Here is an 18,396-nt window from a genome sequence, read left to right as displayed (position 1 = left end):
GCTTGTTGTAGTAATTGTCGCCCTGCACCGTACATAATTAAGGTGAATAAATTATAAGGAAGCTAGGATGAAATCATGAATCTGACGTTCCAAGTTAGGAAATTACAGTTAAGAAAACAGCTAGCCAAGTATATATATGATTGTCACAATTAATTATTAACTTTAAAAACTAACGGCAACTTCATGCATACCGAGTGGTTTGGCTGCAGTTGCCAGCATAATAGAGGACATGAGTAGTAAAAGTATTGCCAAAAGAGCACCAAATGAAGACATCATTTTGGAAGCACCGACGAAGGCCATTAATTTAATTTCTATCAAAATCTATATGTGTGTGTAGCATATCACTAAAATAAGTGGTATTTATAGAGATGAAATATATATGATCGATGGAGATCATGTTTTAGAAACTTGTGATCATACGGTCACTGACCATTTCTTGCCACTCTAGTGTGTACTATATAGTGTCTAATGTTGGACGCATGCACCCCACACCAATTCCTCATATTGCATGTATCTGGCCTAAGTATTCATAGTTACATTCTTACTCTTTCAATAATAACATTTTTGTCAAAGAAAATTATTTTTTCATGGTAAATTAGCGTAATTAGTCTTTTTTTATTTAAAATATACATTATTTTAAGAGTTTAAACTGTAAGTACATAATAATCTTTATCTTATTGTAAATTAGTGTAATTAGTCTTTTTTTATTTAAAATATACATTATTTTAAGAGTTTAAATTGTAAGTACATAATCATCTTTATCTTTATTGAGCTAAATGACAAATAATACGAAATAGAAAAGTTTACTGCCTTTATCCGATTATATTGGTCCAATTTTAGCTAGTAGCAAATAAATTAAGAAATATAATTAATATTCTTATTTTTGTTAAAAGTATTTTTAAACATTAGGAGAATGTTAACAATTGTTTTTAAGACATTGATTAAGAAATGAAAATAAAAGTAAAAATTTATTATGAATAATGTTTTTAATGCACTTTTTCTTAATCATTTTTATATTTTTATTTATTAATTCCTTTAACAGTTCCCTAACTAAATGTACTAATCAGCAAAACCCTTTACTTAAATCGTCATTCCTCAATAATAGAGCAATAATTTTTTATTATTTGTGAGTTATTAAGCGATATAAAAGTATAATCGAAAAAATCATAATTAATATAACTTAGATTTATAAATAAATAGACAAATTAGAACGCATTTTTTACTTGTATATAGGTGGACAATAATAAAAAAACAGAAATAATAACAAATATTTAATTAAATATATTGATATTGTAAAAAGAATTACACTATTATTTAATTATAGATTGTTTTTTAGGGGTTTTGCTCCTTTTTTTATAAAAAAAAAAGAGAGAGTGTAGATTGTCTTAGAAATTTGGCAACATATTTTAAACAAATGTTTTGAGTTAAGTTTTTTTATCGACTAAAATTTATTAAAACTTATAAATTTGTGAGTCTTGATTCTTATTTAATTTAATGAACTTTGTAATTTTTAATAAATTTAACTAATAAAAATATGGTATAAATGTATTACTAACACTTTTCAATCTTCATGACTTAAAGTGGATTATATAATAAAATTGTTTACCTTTTCCACAATTAATACTTTGGAGAAACTAGCAACAGTGTAGAAAAGTAGATAAGGTGACTCCACTGCCCCCACCGTTTACTCCGAGTCTCCGCGCAAGTCGTCCCTACTCCCTAGTAATTTATCAATGAGTCTTGTTTTTTTATATTCTTAAATATTAAACACCCTATAAATATTTTTGATATTTTTTAATCTCTTTTCTTATCATGTATCATATTAATATTTCTTTATTTTTGTTTCTATTTCTTTCACGATATATATTAGTTTTTGATGTAAAAAGAATATTTTTCTTTATCAATCGCAAGTGGCAAGTGGCAAGTGGCAAGTGGCAAGTGGCAAGTAACGAAACAAAATGGAAAAAGGTGTGTCATGTTCATGTCAAACCATTTCACATGTTAAGGGTGAAGACAGGATTAGCTACGTCGATGGGTCTTTTGCCCTCGACACACGGAACTAAATTTTAACAATTTGCAGTCTGGAATTTACTAGCGACTTGACTTAGCATATGTCTCACCCGATTTTGTCTTAATCTTTTTATTTATTAAGAAAAAAATCTTAATTAATTTAAAAATCAAACAGAAGTTAAGTAAAATATAATTACCTTGTAACTAATTACTTTCTTAAAATAAAAAAACTTTGTTGCATATTTTTATTAAAGCTTACAAATTAAAGTTGCAGAAATATCTCATTTTTTGTTTCTTCAAAAGTGAATTTTCAAGTAAATTTTTACCCTTAAACATACTACTTATAAGTAGGGATATTCCCAGTGTGAATTGATATGCTTTCCGGACAAAAAGTCACCCAAACCAGAGATAAAAAAAAATAAAAAATGTGATTTGGTTTGCTTTGTTTTAAATATAACACCAAGTCTAAATTAAAATAAACTTGTGAATTTTTTTTAGAATGTTCTCTTCATTCCATTAGTGTGATATTTTTTAGTCCAATTTTAATAAAAAATTATGAAAATTATATTTCAATGTCATTGGAAGGAGTTTGTGTATCACTAGAATTATTGGGAGGCTAAGCATCCAAGAATTGTTTCGTGGCATTGAAAGAAAAGTTTGAGAACTTTTTAAGAGTTTTTATTGAAAAAAATTTGATTATTTTGCATAAAATATATTGGTGGTGATAATGGCAAGTAGGAGAAAAAGGAGGGGAGTTTGAAAATTTTCTATAAAAAGGAATTTGATTATTTTGCATAACATTCATTAGTTTGGTGATGATAAGTAAGAAAAAAATGAAGGAAAATTTTAAGAATTTTATTCGAATGAAGAAGTTGATAATTTTATAAAAAATTATAATAAATTTACTAATTATATTGAGTTGGATTCATTAACAATGAAACTAAAGCAAAGAGATTAAGATTATAAATAAAAAATTGAGAAATAAATGATGATAAGAAGAATTGGTGTACAAAATATGAACATTATGTATTCAATTTATAGGTTACGAATTAAAAAAATATAGTTCACTCTGAATAGAAAGAAAAAATTACCAATAATAATGGTTGCCTATTGATTGAAAGATAAGAGTAATTTCTCAATCAATTTGAAAGATTACGTTCAATTCTACAAAGTTACCCAATGTTCATTTTTAATTTTTTTTTTAAATCTTTTTCTCTTCACCTTCGTCCTTACCCTCGTTTTTTCCTCAATCCATTTGCCTCCTCATCCTTCCCCTTTTCTCTATGCCTCCCCTTCCCCCTTTCCCTCCACCCCTCCTTCCCTTCTTTTCCATGCACAGAGCGATGGAGGACATCTGCGCACAATGACGACAACGACTGGAGTAATCATGCCAAACGAAGGAAGATTTTTTTATCACTATTTTTGTTTTTAATTTGTAATTTTTGCTTGATATTCATTCTTCTTTTCATCTCCTTCATTGTGCAAAATAGAATGTTTATTTTACCTCCAAAATCTACTGATATGAGGAAAAAATGATTCTCTTAATGTTATTCTTGAGATTTTCAAGTTCTTTTGGAGGAAATAATCTTTTAATGTGAAGATCTTTCATTTTTCTGTAGCTCAAGATCTTCAAAGAACGAATTTTTCACAACAAAATCTTAGGTGAAGATCCTATAATAAAGTTGCTCTAATAGCATGAGAACGCCACAATAACAAATTTCGTGAAATCTTAAGCTGAAATGGAAGTTGTTTGCTCTGTTTTGAGTTGAAAGAATGCAAATGTATGTTTAATAATTGGGAATGGAACAACAACGCGCGATGTGTAATAATATCTAATTAAGATATTAGCCATACATACAACCACACCATTAGGTATTTTTTTTTTCTCAAAAATAAAATATTATATATATATATATATATATATATATATATATATATATTAATGCACTGACTCAAGTACATTTGATTGTGTCATGGTCACACGATTGCAATGGTTAGTTCTATATTAAATTTCTTGTAGATTCTACCAAAGTTGTTGATCATGAAGATGCAGATCTGCAAATATGTTGGACCATTCTTCCACACTCAACCAAAAAGTTGACCCGTTAACTAGTATTATTAACAACTTCAATCGGAAGAAAACTTTGATTTAAGAGTGTACCCATCGACCCTCTTGGTCGGCATCTGGGAAAGTCCCGTTACGATTGTGATATATATGGTATCTTCGGACGCCAACTGTTGGCGTCACTGTTAACACTCCTCACCGTAGGCATCACTGTTAGCACATCTCACCGTATGTAACGTTCACAATATGTGCCTCAAAATCTGGGGATAACGAATGGGATCGTGTATGTTAAACCTTGACAAGAATATCGACCAATTAACTACTATGCATTCGTATATATGCACTAACACTTGACCCAGTGGGACAGCTTTATTTTGATTCTAAACACTAGAATCTTCTTGGATTAGATCTTCCTCCTCCGAGGCACGATCCATCTAAAGGAACAAAGAGGAACCTTTGCCCCGCAATCAATTTCTGTTCCATAATTGTGCAGTGTTTTGGTGCGTTTTTCTATCCGCATACACAACATACATATCACCGAATAATTTTAGAGGACAAACTGATTATGAGAATTTTATTCGCTGGATACAGGTGTGGCCACTAAATGGACGTGACCGATAAGCAGTAGTACACATGGTTCAGTGAAATTAAGCATACATGACATATATTATAGTAATGACACACAATTATACATCTTTAAAAGTATTTTTTTTATCACAAAATTAAAGAAGGATGCTAACATCTCAAATATTCAGCCATAGAGTGGGTGTTTTGGTGGTGGGGTATATCCTCTAGGAGCGGCCATTGGATGGGGTATTTCCACGAACAGGGACGGCGGCGCTGCCGCATTGGAAAAGTTTTCGGCCTGCAGCGTATAATTAAAGGTGAATAAATGAAAGAAGAAAAGAAAGGATATTATTAGAGATTGTAAAACTAACCGAGTTGAAGAATAAGACTAGGTTGGGCAGCACTTGCAAGCTCAGGAGAGATGAGTAGTAAAAGTATTGCAAAAAGAGCAGCAAATGAGATCCATTTGGCCATTGCTAAAATGCAAGTTTGAGAGGATGGAACTATATTAGTTTAAGAAGTGGTATTTATCGAGATCCATCTTTTAGACGCGTTAAAATCCAGTCGTCGTTGACTCTTCCTCGCCCCGCACCCTACGCTAATGTGGTTGGACTTGGACTAATGCCCCCAACATTATTTTTTTTCCTCGCCTCACCCTATCGTCTTCATTCTTCAAGTTTAGTCCACAAAAAACAATTACGTTAGGTGCTCTGTCACATCCTAAATAAATAAGTCTTCCATACAATTAATTAATTAAGGCCTACCAAAATCATCACTGTACCAATCCAATTTTTTTTCTTTGGTTTGATTCGCATAGATTTGTACTCATGACCATTCCTAGTTTACAATAGAAGAAAGAGTTTTTTATTTTTATTTTTACAATTAATAAATAAGTGTTGGAACAATAATTTATGGTAAACCGAAAAAATTACTGACTGAGTCGCGGACAATGTCGCTTTCTTTAAGACGTTTCGTGGCACTGTCAAAAATTGTGCAAACAGACTATCAACCACGACGTTCCCAGGATAAAACAGCACAGATCACTATATAAGATTCCCACTGCATTGAGGGAATCTTTTCTAGAATTACATCCTCTTGTATGACCTGAAAAGTCATTCTAAAGTCACCCGTAAATATGACTTGAAAAGTCACTTCAACAGCCAACCGAAAATATGACTTGAAAAGTCACTCTAATAGCCAACCGAAAAATATGACTTAAACGTCACTATCATAGTCAACTGAAAATATGATTTGAAAAGTTACTTTTATAGCCAACCGAAAAATATGACTTAAAAAATCACTCTTATAGCCAACCGAAATTTTAGAGCGACAAAAAGAAAGAGAGAGAAATTTGCCGGAAATGCATCGACTGAAATATGGGAGGGAGAAAGAAAAGTTAAGGAAATGTTTATCAACTGGGCAAGGAAAAATGAAGAAATGAGTTTTTTATACATAGAGAGTGAAACATCAGTTAAGTGTTTATACTGAGTGATGTAGGACTTGAAGTCTTTTTCTTTTTTCTTTTTTTTTTCAAACTTTCATCCACATTCTCCTTTGTTCTAACAACAAGTCACACTGAAATTCATATCTATCATTTTATGTATATTATTCCAACTTCATCACCGGTAACTAGGGGATTTAGAATTTTATCTAACGAATATATGTCAAAATACAAACAATTTTTTATTTTTATTTTTATTTTTTCCTAAAAAAAACCGAATGTTTTTCTAAGAAACTGACACTTATATATGAATTTTTAGCAATACTTTTTGCTACTGCCTAACCTTTAACAGCAACATAACAAGCTTTACTGCCTAACCTTTAACAGCAACATAACAAGCTTTAAAGGTTGGACAACAACAAAAATATTACTAAAAAAACAACAAATAACATAAGTTCGAGACATTCAAGATTAGGATCATTTCTAACAATACAAAATCTATATCAATATAAGTAATTAATTGCAAGTTCGAGGATGGAAGTGTGTCACTTTAAAAAGTGAGCATGCACAATAAGTGGAATCAAAGGATAAAATACGCCTAAATAACATCATGAATTAAAAAATTCCATAAAAAACATCACGATAAAAATACTAAAAGATAAAAATTTAATATTGTTTGACAAACTTTTGCTTACATCTATTACAACATCTCAACAAATATTTATTCATCATTCTAAATAAAATTACAATTTTTTTCAGAAAATTGAGAAAATCCTTGCCATTACAAGTTTTCTAGAAATTTTGCGAAAATCCTTCATTTAGATAAACTTGAAAAACTCTTTCAATTTCAAGTTTTCTAGACAAATTTAGACAAGCTCCAGAGGGACTAAATCTAAATTTCTGAAAGCCTGTACAACTAGCATGGAGTCCCACTCTAACCAAAGCTTTTGCCAATTTATTTTTATTCTATGTTAAGAACGAATGATAAAATAAAGAGACTTAAATGTAATTTTGGTCTTTTTATTTTTTAAAATTCATAATTTTGATTTTTTATTTTAAAATAGAGATATTTAATTTTTATATTTTTTAAAATTTATAATTTATGTCCTCCTATTTTAAAATAAAGACATTTAGTCATTTAATTTTGTAAAATCTGTTATTTTGATCATTTCATCAAATTGAGACATTTAGTTCTTATATTTTTTTAAATGCTCAATTTTGGTCTCATATTTTGAAATAGAAATATCTAGTTATCCAATTTTGTAAAATATGCTATTTCGATCATTTTATCAAATTGAAATTGTTGATTGTTAAAAGAATAATTTTAATTATGATATTGATTAAATAAATAATTTTGTGTTGCATCACTAAATCTAGGCTATATGAGGTTAATCTTTTAACCCATTAATGTTTCGAATTTGATGAAAAAACTAAAATCTCAAATTTTAACCGGAAGATTACATGTTTTTATTTTAAAATAGGAACACTAAAATGGTAGATTTTAAAAAATTAGAATAACTAAACAAATTTATCTGTTTTAAAATAAAAAATTAAATTTATGAATTTTGAAAAATAAGAAAATCAAATTACATTTAAGCCTAAAATAAAGAATATAATTTGATATTCATAATAGAGGTGCAACCTTAGGGACTTGACTTGGCATATAACCATTAAATTACGGTGGATATTTGTTTAGAAGATCGGTGTTTTGATTCGAGTTATTAACATTGAGTTTTCAACTTAAAAGTGTGACGTGAGTTAAGATTTCAATTTGACTGTGATCAAAGTTCTAATTAATGTGCAGAGTGTTTGATTTGATAAGTGAAAGTTAATTTGATGAGTAATTTGGCCTAAGATTAGTTGATCAGATATTTAAAATTTTAATTTATCAAAAAATAGACTAAAATATAATTTTTTCCTCTTTATTTTATATAATCAATAGGTTTGACATTCTTATATAAATAATAAAGACATTGAATCCCTTATTTTTAAAAATTAAGGATTTTGATTCAATGTAAATTTTAGGAGTGTTGATTGTTAATAAAAAAAATATTAAACACTAAATTTCTATTTGACATTATAACATTAAATTTTTAATTAATAATTTGATTAGTAATTAAGAACTTAATAAAAATTATTCATTATTAAAGATATTTTTAAAGCACCTAAGAATTTAATTATAAAAAATTCAAGTTTTATAAGGACTAAAAACAAGATTAAAATAAAAAGATCTTATATTATAAGGGCCAACAGGTTATTTAAACCTTAGTATAAGAATTAAAAGAGAAAAAATTTGTAACTTTTTTTTATATCAAATTTTTGTAACTTTAAACTAATAGTTTTTTAAACTCTCCATCCAATACGTCCCCTTAATTTCAATGGTTGATCCATCATGATTTTAGTGCGTCTTCGTCCTTCCTTTTACCTGAACCCTAGGAAGGATTTTAGTAATAAATATCTGCATGCTGATTGAGTTTCACATAAACATGTAAAACACCGCTGCCTACTTTTACTCACGATGATCAACATTCAACTTATTTTACTCCTATGTTTCCTACTTCATAATTTTCATGACACAGACAGAGATGCCCTTCTTTCATTCAAATCCCAAGTGAGTGACCCCAAAAATGTTCTGTCCAGGTGGTCTTCAAATTCCAATCACTGCATCTGGTATGGTGTCACATGCTCCAAAGTTGGCAACAGGGTCCAATCTAGCCCCTCAACCTTCCAACCTCACATGCCTACACTCACTTGACCTTTCCAACAACTATTTTCATGGCCAAATACCCCTAGAATTCGGTCATCTCTCACTTCTCAATGTCATTGAATTACCTTCTAACAATCTCAGAGTGGTACACTTCCACCACAGCTGGGTCATCTCCACCGTCTACAAATCTTAGACTTCTCAGTCAATAATCCCACAGGTAAAATTCCTCCATCATTTGGCAATCTCTCTTCTCTTAAAAATCTTTCCTTGGCAAGGAACTGTTTGGGGGGGTGAGATTCCAACTGAACTTGGCAATCTCCACAATCTTTCCTCTCTTCAACTCTCTGAGAACAATTTCTCTGGCGAGTTTCTCACTTCTATCTTCAATATCTCTTCCTTAGTCTTCTTATCCGTGACAAGCAACAATTTATCAGGCAAGTTAACCCAAAATTCTGGACATGATCTTCCAAATATAAAAAATCTATTTCTGGCTAGCAATAGATTCGAAGGGGTAATTCCTAATTCCATATCCAATGCCTCACATCTTCAATACATTGACCTTGCTCACAATAAATTTCACGGCCCCATACCTCTATTCTACAACTTGAAAAACCTTACCCACCTGATTTTTGGTAATAATTTTCTCTCATCCACGACCTCGTTAGAATTTTCAGTTCTTTGATTCCCTTAGAAACTCTTCCCTATTGCAAATTCTCATGATCAATGATAACCATTAGGCTGGGGACCTTCCAAGCTCTGTTGCTAATCTGTCTGGCAATCTCCAACAATTCTGTGTTGCTAATAATTTGCTAACTGGTACCATTCCTCAAGGAATGAAAAAATTTCAAAATCTCATATCCTTGTCTTATGAAAACAATTCTTTCACTGGAGAGTTACCATCAGAAATAGGAGCACAACATAATCAACAGCAACTTGTGATATACAGCAATATGTTGTCCGGGGAAATTTCATACATTTTTGGCAATTTCACAAATCTGTATATCCTTGCAGTTGGAGATAACCAGTTCTCGGTAGAATTCACCCAAGTATTGGACAATGCAAGAGATTAACTTTTCTTGACTTGGGCATGAATAGGCTTGCTGGGACCATACCAAAGGAGATTTTTCAGCTTTCTTGTTTAACAACCTTGTATTTAGCTGAAAACTCTCTGCATGGTTCGCTCCCTCATGAGGTCAACATCATGACACAGCTTGAGACCATGGTCCTTTCTGGCAACCAGTTGTCAGGGAACATTCCTAAGGAAATAGAGGGTTGTTCTAGAAACAAATTCAATGGCTGAATCCCAACTAATCTAGGGAATTTAGCATCCCTTTAGACTTTGGATTTATCATCAACAATCTCACCGGCCCTATTCCTCAAAGTTTAGAATAGCTCCAGTATATAGAGACATTAAATTTGTCTTTCAAGTTTCAACCATTTAGAAGGAGATGTTCCTACGAAAGGTGTTTTTATGAACCTTACGAAGTTCGATCTTCAAGGTAACAACAACCAACTGTGTAGCCTTAACAAGGAAATTGTGCAGAATTTGGGAGTTCCACTGTGTGATGTTGGCAAAATAAAAACAAAGATCTTACTCCCTATTATATTTGCAGTTATTGATGCTACGACTTTGTTCGTTGCACTGCTCTTTGTATTTGGGACAATGATGTCCCCAAATAAAAAAAGAAAGGCTTTGGTTCTGTGTTTAAGGATGTGTTCAGCTTCAGCACCGGTGAAACTATCACCCTTGCTGTCAAAGTCCTGGACCTGCAACAAAGCAAAGCTTTTCAGAGTTTCAATGCTGAATGTCAAGCTTTAAAAAATGTACGGCATTGGAACCTTCTGAAGGATATCACTTCTCTTGCTCCAGCCTTGATTATAAGGGAGAGGAATTCAAGGCCCTTGTTATGCAATTCATGCCCAAAGGTAACTTTGACGTGAGTTTATACCCAGAAGATGTTGAGTCGGGATCCTCTCTAACCTTGTTGCAAAGATTGAACATTCCCATTGATGTTGCTTCTGCAATGAACTACTTGCACCATGACTGTGATCCATCAGTAGTGCATTGTGATCTGAAACCTGCCAATGTCCTTCTAGATGAAATTATGATTGCAGATGTTGCAGATTTTGGATTGGCAAGGTTTCTCTCTCAAACTACATCAAAGATGCAGAGTAACACTATGCGACTGAAGGGATCCATTGGCTACATTGCCCGAGGTATAGATTAATGTTTTGCAGTTTTTTTTTACTTGCTATTTGTGCATAACTTATATAGTCACACTTACACTTTCTAATATTGGGATCCTACTGCTAGAGATGCTCGTTGCCAAAAGACCAACTGATGAAATATTCAAAGAAGGATTAAGCCTGAGCATATTTATCTCAGCCATGGATGAGAATGAAGTACTGAAGGTTGCTGATCGAAGGCTTATTGATGATTATGAATATTCAACACAAAGCTCGAGCACTGGTCATCATAGCAGTAGCTTTGGCGGCAACACAAAATGGACGCACGAAGCAGAGGAGTGCATAGCTGGTGTGGTAAGAGTTGGGTTCTGCTGCACAGCTGATCAACCCAAAGATCGATGGAGCATGACAAAGGCCTCTACCAAATTACAGGCAATTCAGCACTGAGAATTGCTAAGCGCAATATTCGTTTTGTTGGTAAACCCAGCACAATATATGTAATTCCCATATTGTCCTTTTATAATTGGAATATGTTTTACGAATTGATTTAGCACGAAACTCTAACAACTGAGCTAATAGGTTAATTATGTTATAAAAAAATTAATGTTGTTATATATAACACTAAAATTTCTAATATATATTTAATGCACATGTAAATTTATATAATAAATTTTGTGATAATTAATTTTGATCTAACAATGTATTATATATATATATATATATATATATATAAATTTTAAATAAAAATCATAGGTTTCATTTACGATTTATATATGTAAACAAATTAATTATTAGATCAAAATTAATTATCACAAAATTTATTATGTAAATTTACTTGTGTATTAAATATACATTAAAATTTTTAGTGTTATATATAGCGATATTAATTATTTAATAATATAATTAGTCTATTAGCTTGGTTGGTTAGAGTTTTGTACTAATAAATCAAAAGTCACATATTTGATTCCTACTTGGGTCATTAATTTTAAATTAATTCATAAAACATATTTCAATTATGAAAGGGTAATATGGAAATTACATATGTTATGCTGGACGTACCAGTAAAACAAACGGTGTGCGTAGCAATTCCCTTCAGCACTCTATGCTGACCTTATGAAGTAGGCCTCAAAGCTCAGATGGCAGTTGCAATCTATTTAAAGGAAAAAAAAAAAAAAAACTGGTGAAAAGTGGTAGTATTTTACACTTAAAAAGTTGTAAATGATATAATACTATAATAGTAATGTAATAGAAAAAAGGTAAAAGAAAAAATAAATAGATAGATATTTATAATGTAAAAGTGTTCTTATATCGTTTTTCTTATACAAAATCATATGCAGTAATTGGTGTCGCCAAAAAAACAAAATTAAGTAGTCAGATATATAAAAAATGAATTTTAATTAGCATTTTAACTGTGTATTACACGTAATAAATGTTTATTTTATACAATAACATATATAATAAATAAATATTTTTACATGTATAAATTAGATTATAAAGAAACATATAATAAATAATTATTTTAACATATAAATTATATTTTAAATAATTTATATTGTAATATATTATTATTTTATACATTAAAGGAAATAAAAAATTAAATTAAATTGTTGGGTTAATATCAAAGTATAAAAGAGAATATATTATCAAATACATCCTAGAAAAATATTTAAATTTTGAAGAACAGAATCATCTTTTAGAGCATAGAAGGGTGTTTTATTTATTTTTCTTTCTATATAGAATGGGTTTATCACATCTAATATATATCAACAACCAGAATTCCAGCGACACGCTTTTCTTCTCTCTTTATTTATGAAAAGCGACACGTTAATCATTTGGAAATATTGAAAACCTTGCATGTATATATGTGATAGTTAGGTCTCCCGTATAATGGACCAACTAGTTGTTTCAACCCCCACTCAAAGCACCCCTGCATCCCACAACAGACTCAGGGAATCCAATTAAAAATCATCAAATAATTTAACAACATGTACATTACTTTAACCTGGTTTTTATTATGGGTGAAAAAGAAAAATGCATACGAGTTTTGAGTTTTACTTTCTTTTGAGCTGGCAACTGTTCAACAAGGAGACCAGGAGAAAAAAAAAACAACAAATTCTGTAAATTGGCCAATGATTCGAGTTTAATCGTAACAATAGTTGGCAGTAGAGTCAGAAGAGTTTTATCTAACGAAAACTCCTACTACTGGAGGGTTAATTTTTATTTTTTATACCATATTGCAGGGTTAATTAGTATGTGAAAATACAAATAATTTTTTGCTATTTCCTAATATTTACTCTTTTTAATTAACTTGTTTTATTTATTTTTCCTATTTTTTTAATTTAACTTTTTTAAATAAAGATAACAATATAAATATTAGGAAATACCAAAAAAACAAGTTGATGCTACTATTTCAAGGAAAGAGTATGTATAACAACATAAAGACCGAAATTTTTTCCATAAAAATAGTATTATACATGAGGTGAAATCACCTTTGAAGACCATTCCCGAAGCTAGTAGTCAGATAAAAACAAAAATAACGAGGTTGTCCCAGTGTTGGGTCCAGAACTTTCATGCTCTCAAACTCTCAAGACCCTTCTCCAGCTTTCACATCCACTCTCTATATATTCAACGATTCTCCCATCTCACCCTCATCAACACTTGAAAGCTGAAATCGATCCTTGCTGATCAAAATCGCATTTCCTTTCATTTCTTCGTTATTTCCTAATCCCAATGGCTCAAGCACTATCAACTTCATCACTACTACTATCACAAAAAACAGGGTCCTACGTCAAACCACAGAACAATGTAATTGTACCCTGCATGGCCTCTTTTCCGTCAAGGAAGGAATTTCCAAGGCTAGGAAGGGTGAGAGCTCAGGCTTCTGGTGATAACAAAGACAACTCTGTGGAAGTACAACATGTTAACAAGGGTGACCAAGGAACCGCGGTTGAGAAGAAGCCACGTAGAACTGCCATGGACATTTCACCATTTGGTAAGTATCCACCATTAACATTGCCTTATTGATCAGTGCATTAGTCTTGCATGATTATTTTAATTTGAAATTTTCAAATTACAAACAATCAATTACACAGTATCATTCAACTATAAATCACCGTATCTTAAAAAAAAAACTATAAATCACCATGTATAATGATATTATATTAACTTGATGAATAACTATCTTAAATGATTTATGATTAATTAACCGTGTAATATGTCTATTAAACTCTAAAATATATTGTTATTAACTAGTTGCAACATTCTAAATTTTGTATATAATTTTTTTATCGACAAATATTAGTGATCAGTAACGTTAGTTTTTGTTGTAATATCTTAAATTTTGAATCTAATTTTTTTATCAACAAATATTAATTATTAATAATATTAGTTTCTGTTAGGGGAGGGATTTCGAGCCTCGCCCTCTCCTCTCTTTTCTTATTCCTTTATCACTAAATGAATCTTAAATCTCCAAATGATATTATTAAATGTTTTCAATGTGATTCTGTTATTGGTGATTCTTTACATATATTGTAGTGGTTGCTGTTGTCATCTATTCCACCATTGCCACTAAATTTTCATATTCTTTTGTTGCTTCCTTCGTGTTAATAGGATAGCTTTAAATCCAAGTTTGACATCATAAAGAAGAAAAAGAACTATTGATACTAGACACTTGGCTACAGATATTGGTATTATCCTTTTGGTTCGATTCTGTTATACACTTTCAACTGAAATGGAATGAAAATGACCAGTGATAAACCTTCATGAGTAAACAAACAAAGATTTGAACCTGAAGCCAGAAACCATGACAAGCACAACGGAGAAAAAATATGTCAATTTCTGTAGATACTCAAAATCTAAGCAAGTTCATATATAAAAAAGACTTCTTTAATGTTTAGAATTCAAGTGATTCATTGTAAATTTATAATGCCTGCCTTTGAGTGATGGTAGCTACGTTTACCTGAACTTGCTTCCGACATAGTAAAACATGTACACTGACATATAGTGTGTGTGGCCTATTGCAGGTATCTTGGACCCGTGGTCACCCATGAGGAGCATGCGCCAGATATTGGACACCATGGACCGAATTTTCGAAGATACCATGACATTCCCTGGAAGAAACATAGGAGGAGGGGAGATCCGTGCCCCTTGGGACATCAAAGATGAAGAACATGAAATCAGAATGAGGTTTGACATGCCGGGTCTTGCCAAGGAAGATGTTAAGGTATCAGTGGAGGATGATATGCTTGTTATAAAAGGTGGCCACAAAAGTGAACAAGAACATGGTGGAGATGATTCTTGGTCAAGCAGGACCTATAGTTCCTATGATACCCGTTTAAAGCTGCCGGATAATTGCGAGAAGGACAAGGTTAAGGCAGAGTTGAAAAATGGTGTGCTTTATATCACCATTCCTAAGACCAAGGTTGAACGTAAGGTTATTGATGTCCAAGTTCAGTGAGATATGCTTGGGCTTTGTATTATGCAACACGGTTTTTTACCATGTTTTTACGTTTTTAACATATATACACCCATTATAAGGGTTAAATATGTTGTATTAAGCGTAGAGAAGTTTAAATAAAACTGCTGTTGTATAATTTTCTAATGTCAGTTTCTTCTTCTTTTGTTTCATCATATGAAAATTGTGTTTCGATTGGTTCAGCCATGTCTTTGAAACATCAAATTGATCATAACCTGCGAGGAGATGCGAAAAGAAACTAATCCTCAAAATATTTTGTTTATCTTAATTAGGACAACAATTACCTAACCTCTACATTCCAAATTTATAAACAAAGTTATAACTAATCCGTGAGAGAGCAAAAAAGTTTATAAGAAAACTTATACCAATGGAAAATTTAGAAACTACCTTGAACTATTTATCTATACTATAGGTTCTATGTCTGCCTTTACATATTTCATTTCTTTCGGTACTTACAACCAAACTTCCTTTTTAAAAATAAAAAAAAAGTAAAGAGTTACAACAACGGGCAAGTGTTCCATGACTAAAAGATAAAGAAGGAACAATAACAAAGGAAGGAAGGAAAGCTTAAACAGCTAGAAAATTGAGAGAGACCAGTATTTTTATATGTTACTCATTTTCTTCGGGTATAGAGTCCAATTTTGTCTTCTGATTGCTTGAAAACTTAACACCAACCGTTTGAACCTCCGATAGTATATCCTCTACTGAGATCTGTTTGGTCACTAACTGCTGCAGCTTCTGCTTCGTTATTATTACTTTGATCCTCTTTATCCCTCCACCTGTCTTTAAAGATTTAAGATTTGGAGGGGAATGCAAAGAGGGAAGCAAGTAGTACAATCTCCCTGCCTTCAATTCATGATCTGGGGAGAGATGTTCTGTGACTTTCTTTGAAACACCAACACCATAAGCTGGATAACTTGTCAAGATATCTTTGACATGGATCGGGGTGCTGAACTCTAGTATCTTACCATCTGGTTTGGCTACCCTCACAAGTTTAACCTTTTTTGCTATGCAAGACCCTGAACTGGGTTTACAAAGATCAAGACAATTGCCCATTTTATTCTAGGCCAAGTTGTTAGATAGCTACAGAGAAAAAGTGCATGGAGTTGTGAATGTGTGAGAGAGACAAAGCAGGGGAAAGGAGAGGGAGTTTGAGTGGAAAATATGAGTTTTGCGGGTTTGAAGGGAAAGCAAGTGAGATATATAGTGAGGTGGGGAATTTTTTTAAAAATAAAATAAAAATAAGAGGGGTTTGTTTCGTGTGGAGTGGAGTAGAAATGTGACTTTCCGTTGAGAAGGAAACTTACGGATTATGAAAGATTTGTGTTGAGAATTGGAAAATGAAAGATTTGTCAACACGCATGCAGCATAGGTCGGTTAGTGGAAAGTGGCGCAATTGCATTGCTCATTTAACTATTTATTCAGCCCCTCCAGAGCCCAATGGATGCAACTATACTCCTATTATATATGCATATCATATGGTTGTGCCATCTATGGCACTTCAAAATTGGTGTGCAAGTGGCCTGATTTGATTGGGTGGTCATGAAGCTAAACTTAGCTTTTGGAGGAAACTACAATGTCCCAATTAGGTGGGGAGGAAAAAATCTGCAAGAACTAGAATAATGGAGAGAGATATTTTGTTCCTTTTATATTAATTCATGTGTAAGATTTTTTTCTTTTAAATCATATACTTGTTTTTGGTATATCCTCTGTGTCCCTAACAAAACTGCGAATCTAAAATTCAAATTCAAAATTGCTAATTAATAATTAATAATCTTGCATCAATTAATTCATGCTCATGCTGGGGGTAATACTTTTAATCCACAGTATAGTTATGCTTGTTTACTCTTTTTAAGTTGCATCACCTCATGGTTTAGGTGACGTCAAAGACAATTTTCAACAAAAAAAGTTATTAAATTTCCTCTTGTAAATTTAAAACACAATGGCACAACAGAACAAGGGGATGCAACAACGGAACCCCATCTTCCTTTTGGCTTTCGGTTGGAAGGGAAAGAGGGATTGGATAGTTGAATGAAGAGAGAATGAGAGATTATATTAAATCTTATGTAAGGGTCATGCTGGGTGGTGACGCAACAAATGCAGTTGATATGATATGGTTCAGGTACTACATGGCCAAAGAGTTAAGACAGGGCGTACTTTGATTAATGCCTCTGCCAACTGCTAACTGCTAACTGCTATTTGGCTGTTTCTCTTCTAATAAATAATATCAATGTGTGTCTACATTCCATGCCTCATGCCTACCTACGTTTTAAATGTAACCATACCTAGTATGTATGGGTGGGGTAGCAATTGATCATTATTATATCTTTTCGAATGATCTTGCTTTTTTCTAGTCTAACAGATTTTTCTCACACGCTTTGGGTGAGACTCGTAACACTCGTTGTATGCTCGGAAAATTGAGGGCGCTTCAATGCGCAAGTGCTTTCTTGATCTTAGATTGTCTAAAGCTTAATATCCAAAATCTTGCGGAAAGAGATAAAGAGGCAAACTTTTAGAAAGGCACCTTAGATTGTCTAAAGCTTTATAAGCAAAATCTTGTAAGGAAAGAGTCTAGAAGTTTCATTGTGCATTTGCACAACTATTGCTTCTACAGACAATTATTGCACACCTAAAAGAGATGAGTCAGCTCCATATTTTATTTAATTTGACCTAATATGAAGGAGAGAAAGACGCAACTGTAACACTAATAATGTTCTTAGTTGGAAAATTCAAATACTGGTGCGTTAGAGCCATAGGTATATAAAATAGGCTCATAAGTTTTGCTCACTTGCTAAGTATGCGTTTACTAATAGTTGAGACAGTAATCATCAATAAACAAGTCAAGTTGCTTGAAGTGCCCTAGGTTGTCTGGGCCCGGCTTAAGAACGTCATTATCCCAATGGCTAAAAAGATGAGACAAAGATCTTCTAAATCCACAGAGTCGG

General features: G+C 31.9%; 2 protein-coding genes and 1 pseudogene across 2 annotated transcripts; 2 read left to right on the top strand and 1 right to left on the bottom strand.

The window, feature by feature from the left end:
• Positions 1-8,545: 8,545 nt before the first annotated feature.
• LOC114410245 lies at positions 8,546-11,617 on the top strand (annotated as a pseudogene).
• A 1,914-nt stretch (positions 11,618-13,531) lies between these two features.
• LOC114410242 (small heat shock protein, chloroplastic) lies at positions 13,532-15,577 on the top strand. The gene is made up of 2 exons (XM_028374093.1): positions 13,532-13,969; positions 15,000-15,577. The coding sequence occupies exons 1-2, from the start codon at positions 13,708-13,710 to the stop codon at positions 15,431-15,433; spliced, it is 696 nt and encodes a 231-aa protein (XP_028229894.1). The 5' UTR covers positions 13,532-13,707; the 3' UTR covers positions 15,434-15,577.
• Positions 15,578-15,800: 223 nt separating this feature from the next.
• Positions 15,801-16,878, bottom strand: LOC114410244. Its single transcript, XM_028374094.1, has one exon. It carries the CDS (start codon positions 16,505-16,507, stop codon positions 16,061-16,063), a length of 447 nt encoding a protein of 148 aa, XP_028229895.1. The 5' UTR covers positions 16,508-16,878; the 3' UTR covers positions 15,801-16,060.
• Between the last annotated feature and the right edge of the window lie 1,518 nt (positions 16,879-18,396).

Source organism: Glycine soja, chromosome 4 (genome assembly GCF_004193775.1).
Source record: "Glycine soja cultivar W05 chromosome 4, ASM419377v2, whole genome shotgun sequence".
Lineage (NCBI taxonomy): Eukaryota > Viridiplantae > Streptophyta > Magnoliopsida > Fabales > Fabaceae > Glycine > Glycine soja.
This window is presented reverse-complemented; position numbering and strand designations above follow the sequence as displayed.

Excerpts from the sequence above, each read along its gene's own strand:
- LOC114410242 (XM_028374093.1), top strand. The coding sequence starts at position 13,708 with ATGGCTCAAGCACTATCAACTTCATCACTACTACTATCACAAAAAACA. Across the intron at positions 13,970-14,999 it reads CATGGACATTTCACCATTTG|GTATCTTGGACCCGTGGTCA; the intron begins GTAAGTATCCAC and ends GGCCTATTGCAG.
- LOC114410244 (XM_028374094.1), bottom strand. The coding sequence starts at position 16,507 with ATGGGCAATTGTCTTGATCTTTGTAAACCCAGTTCAGGGTCTTGCATA.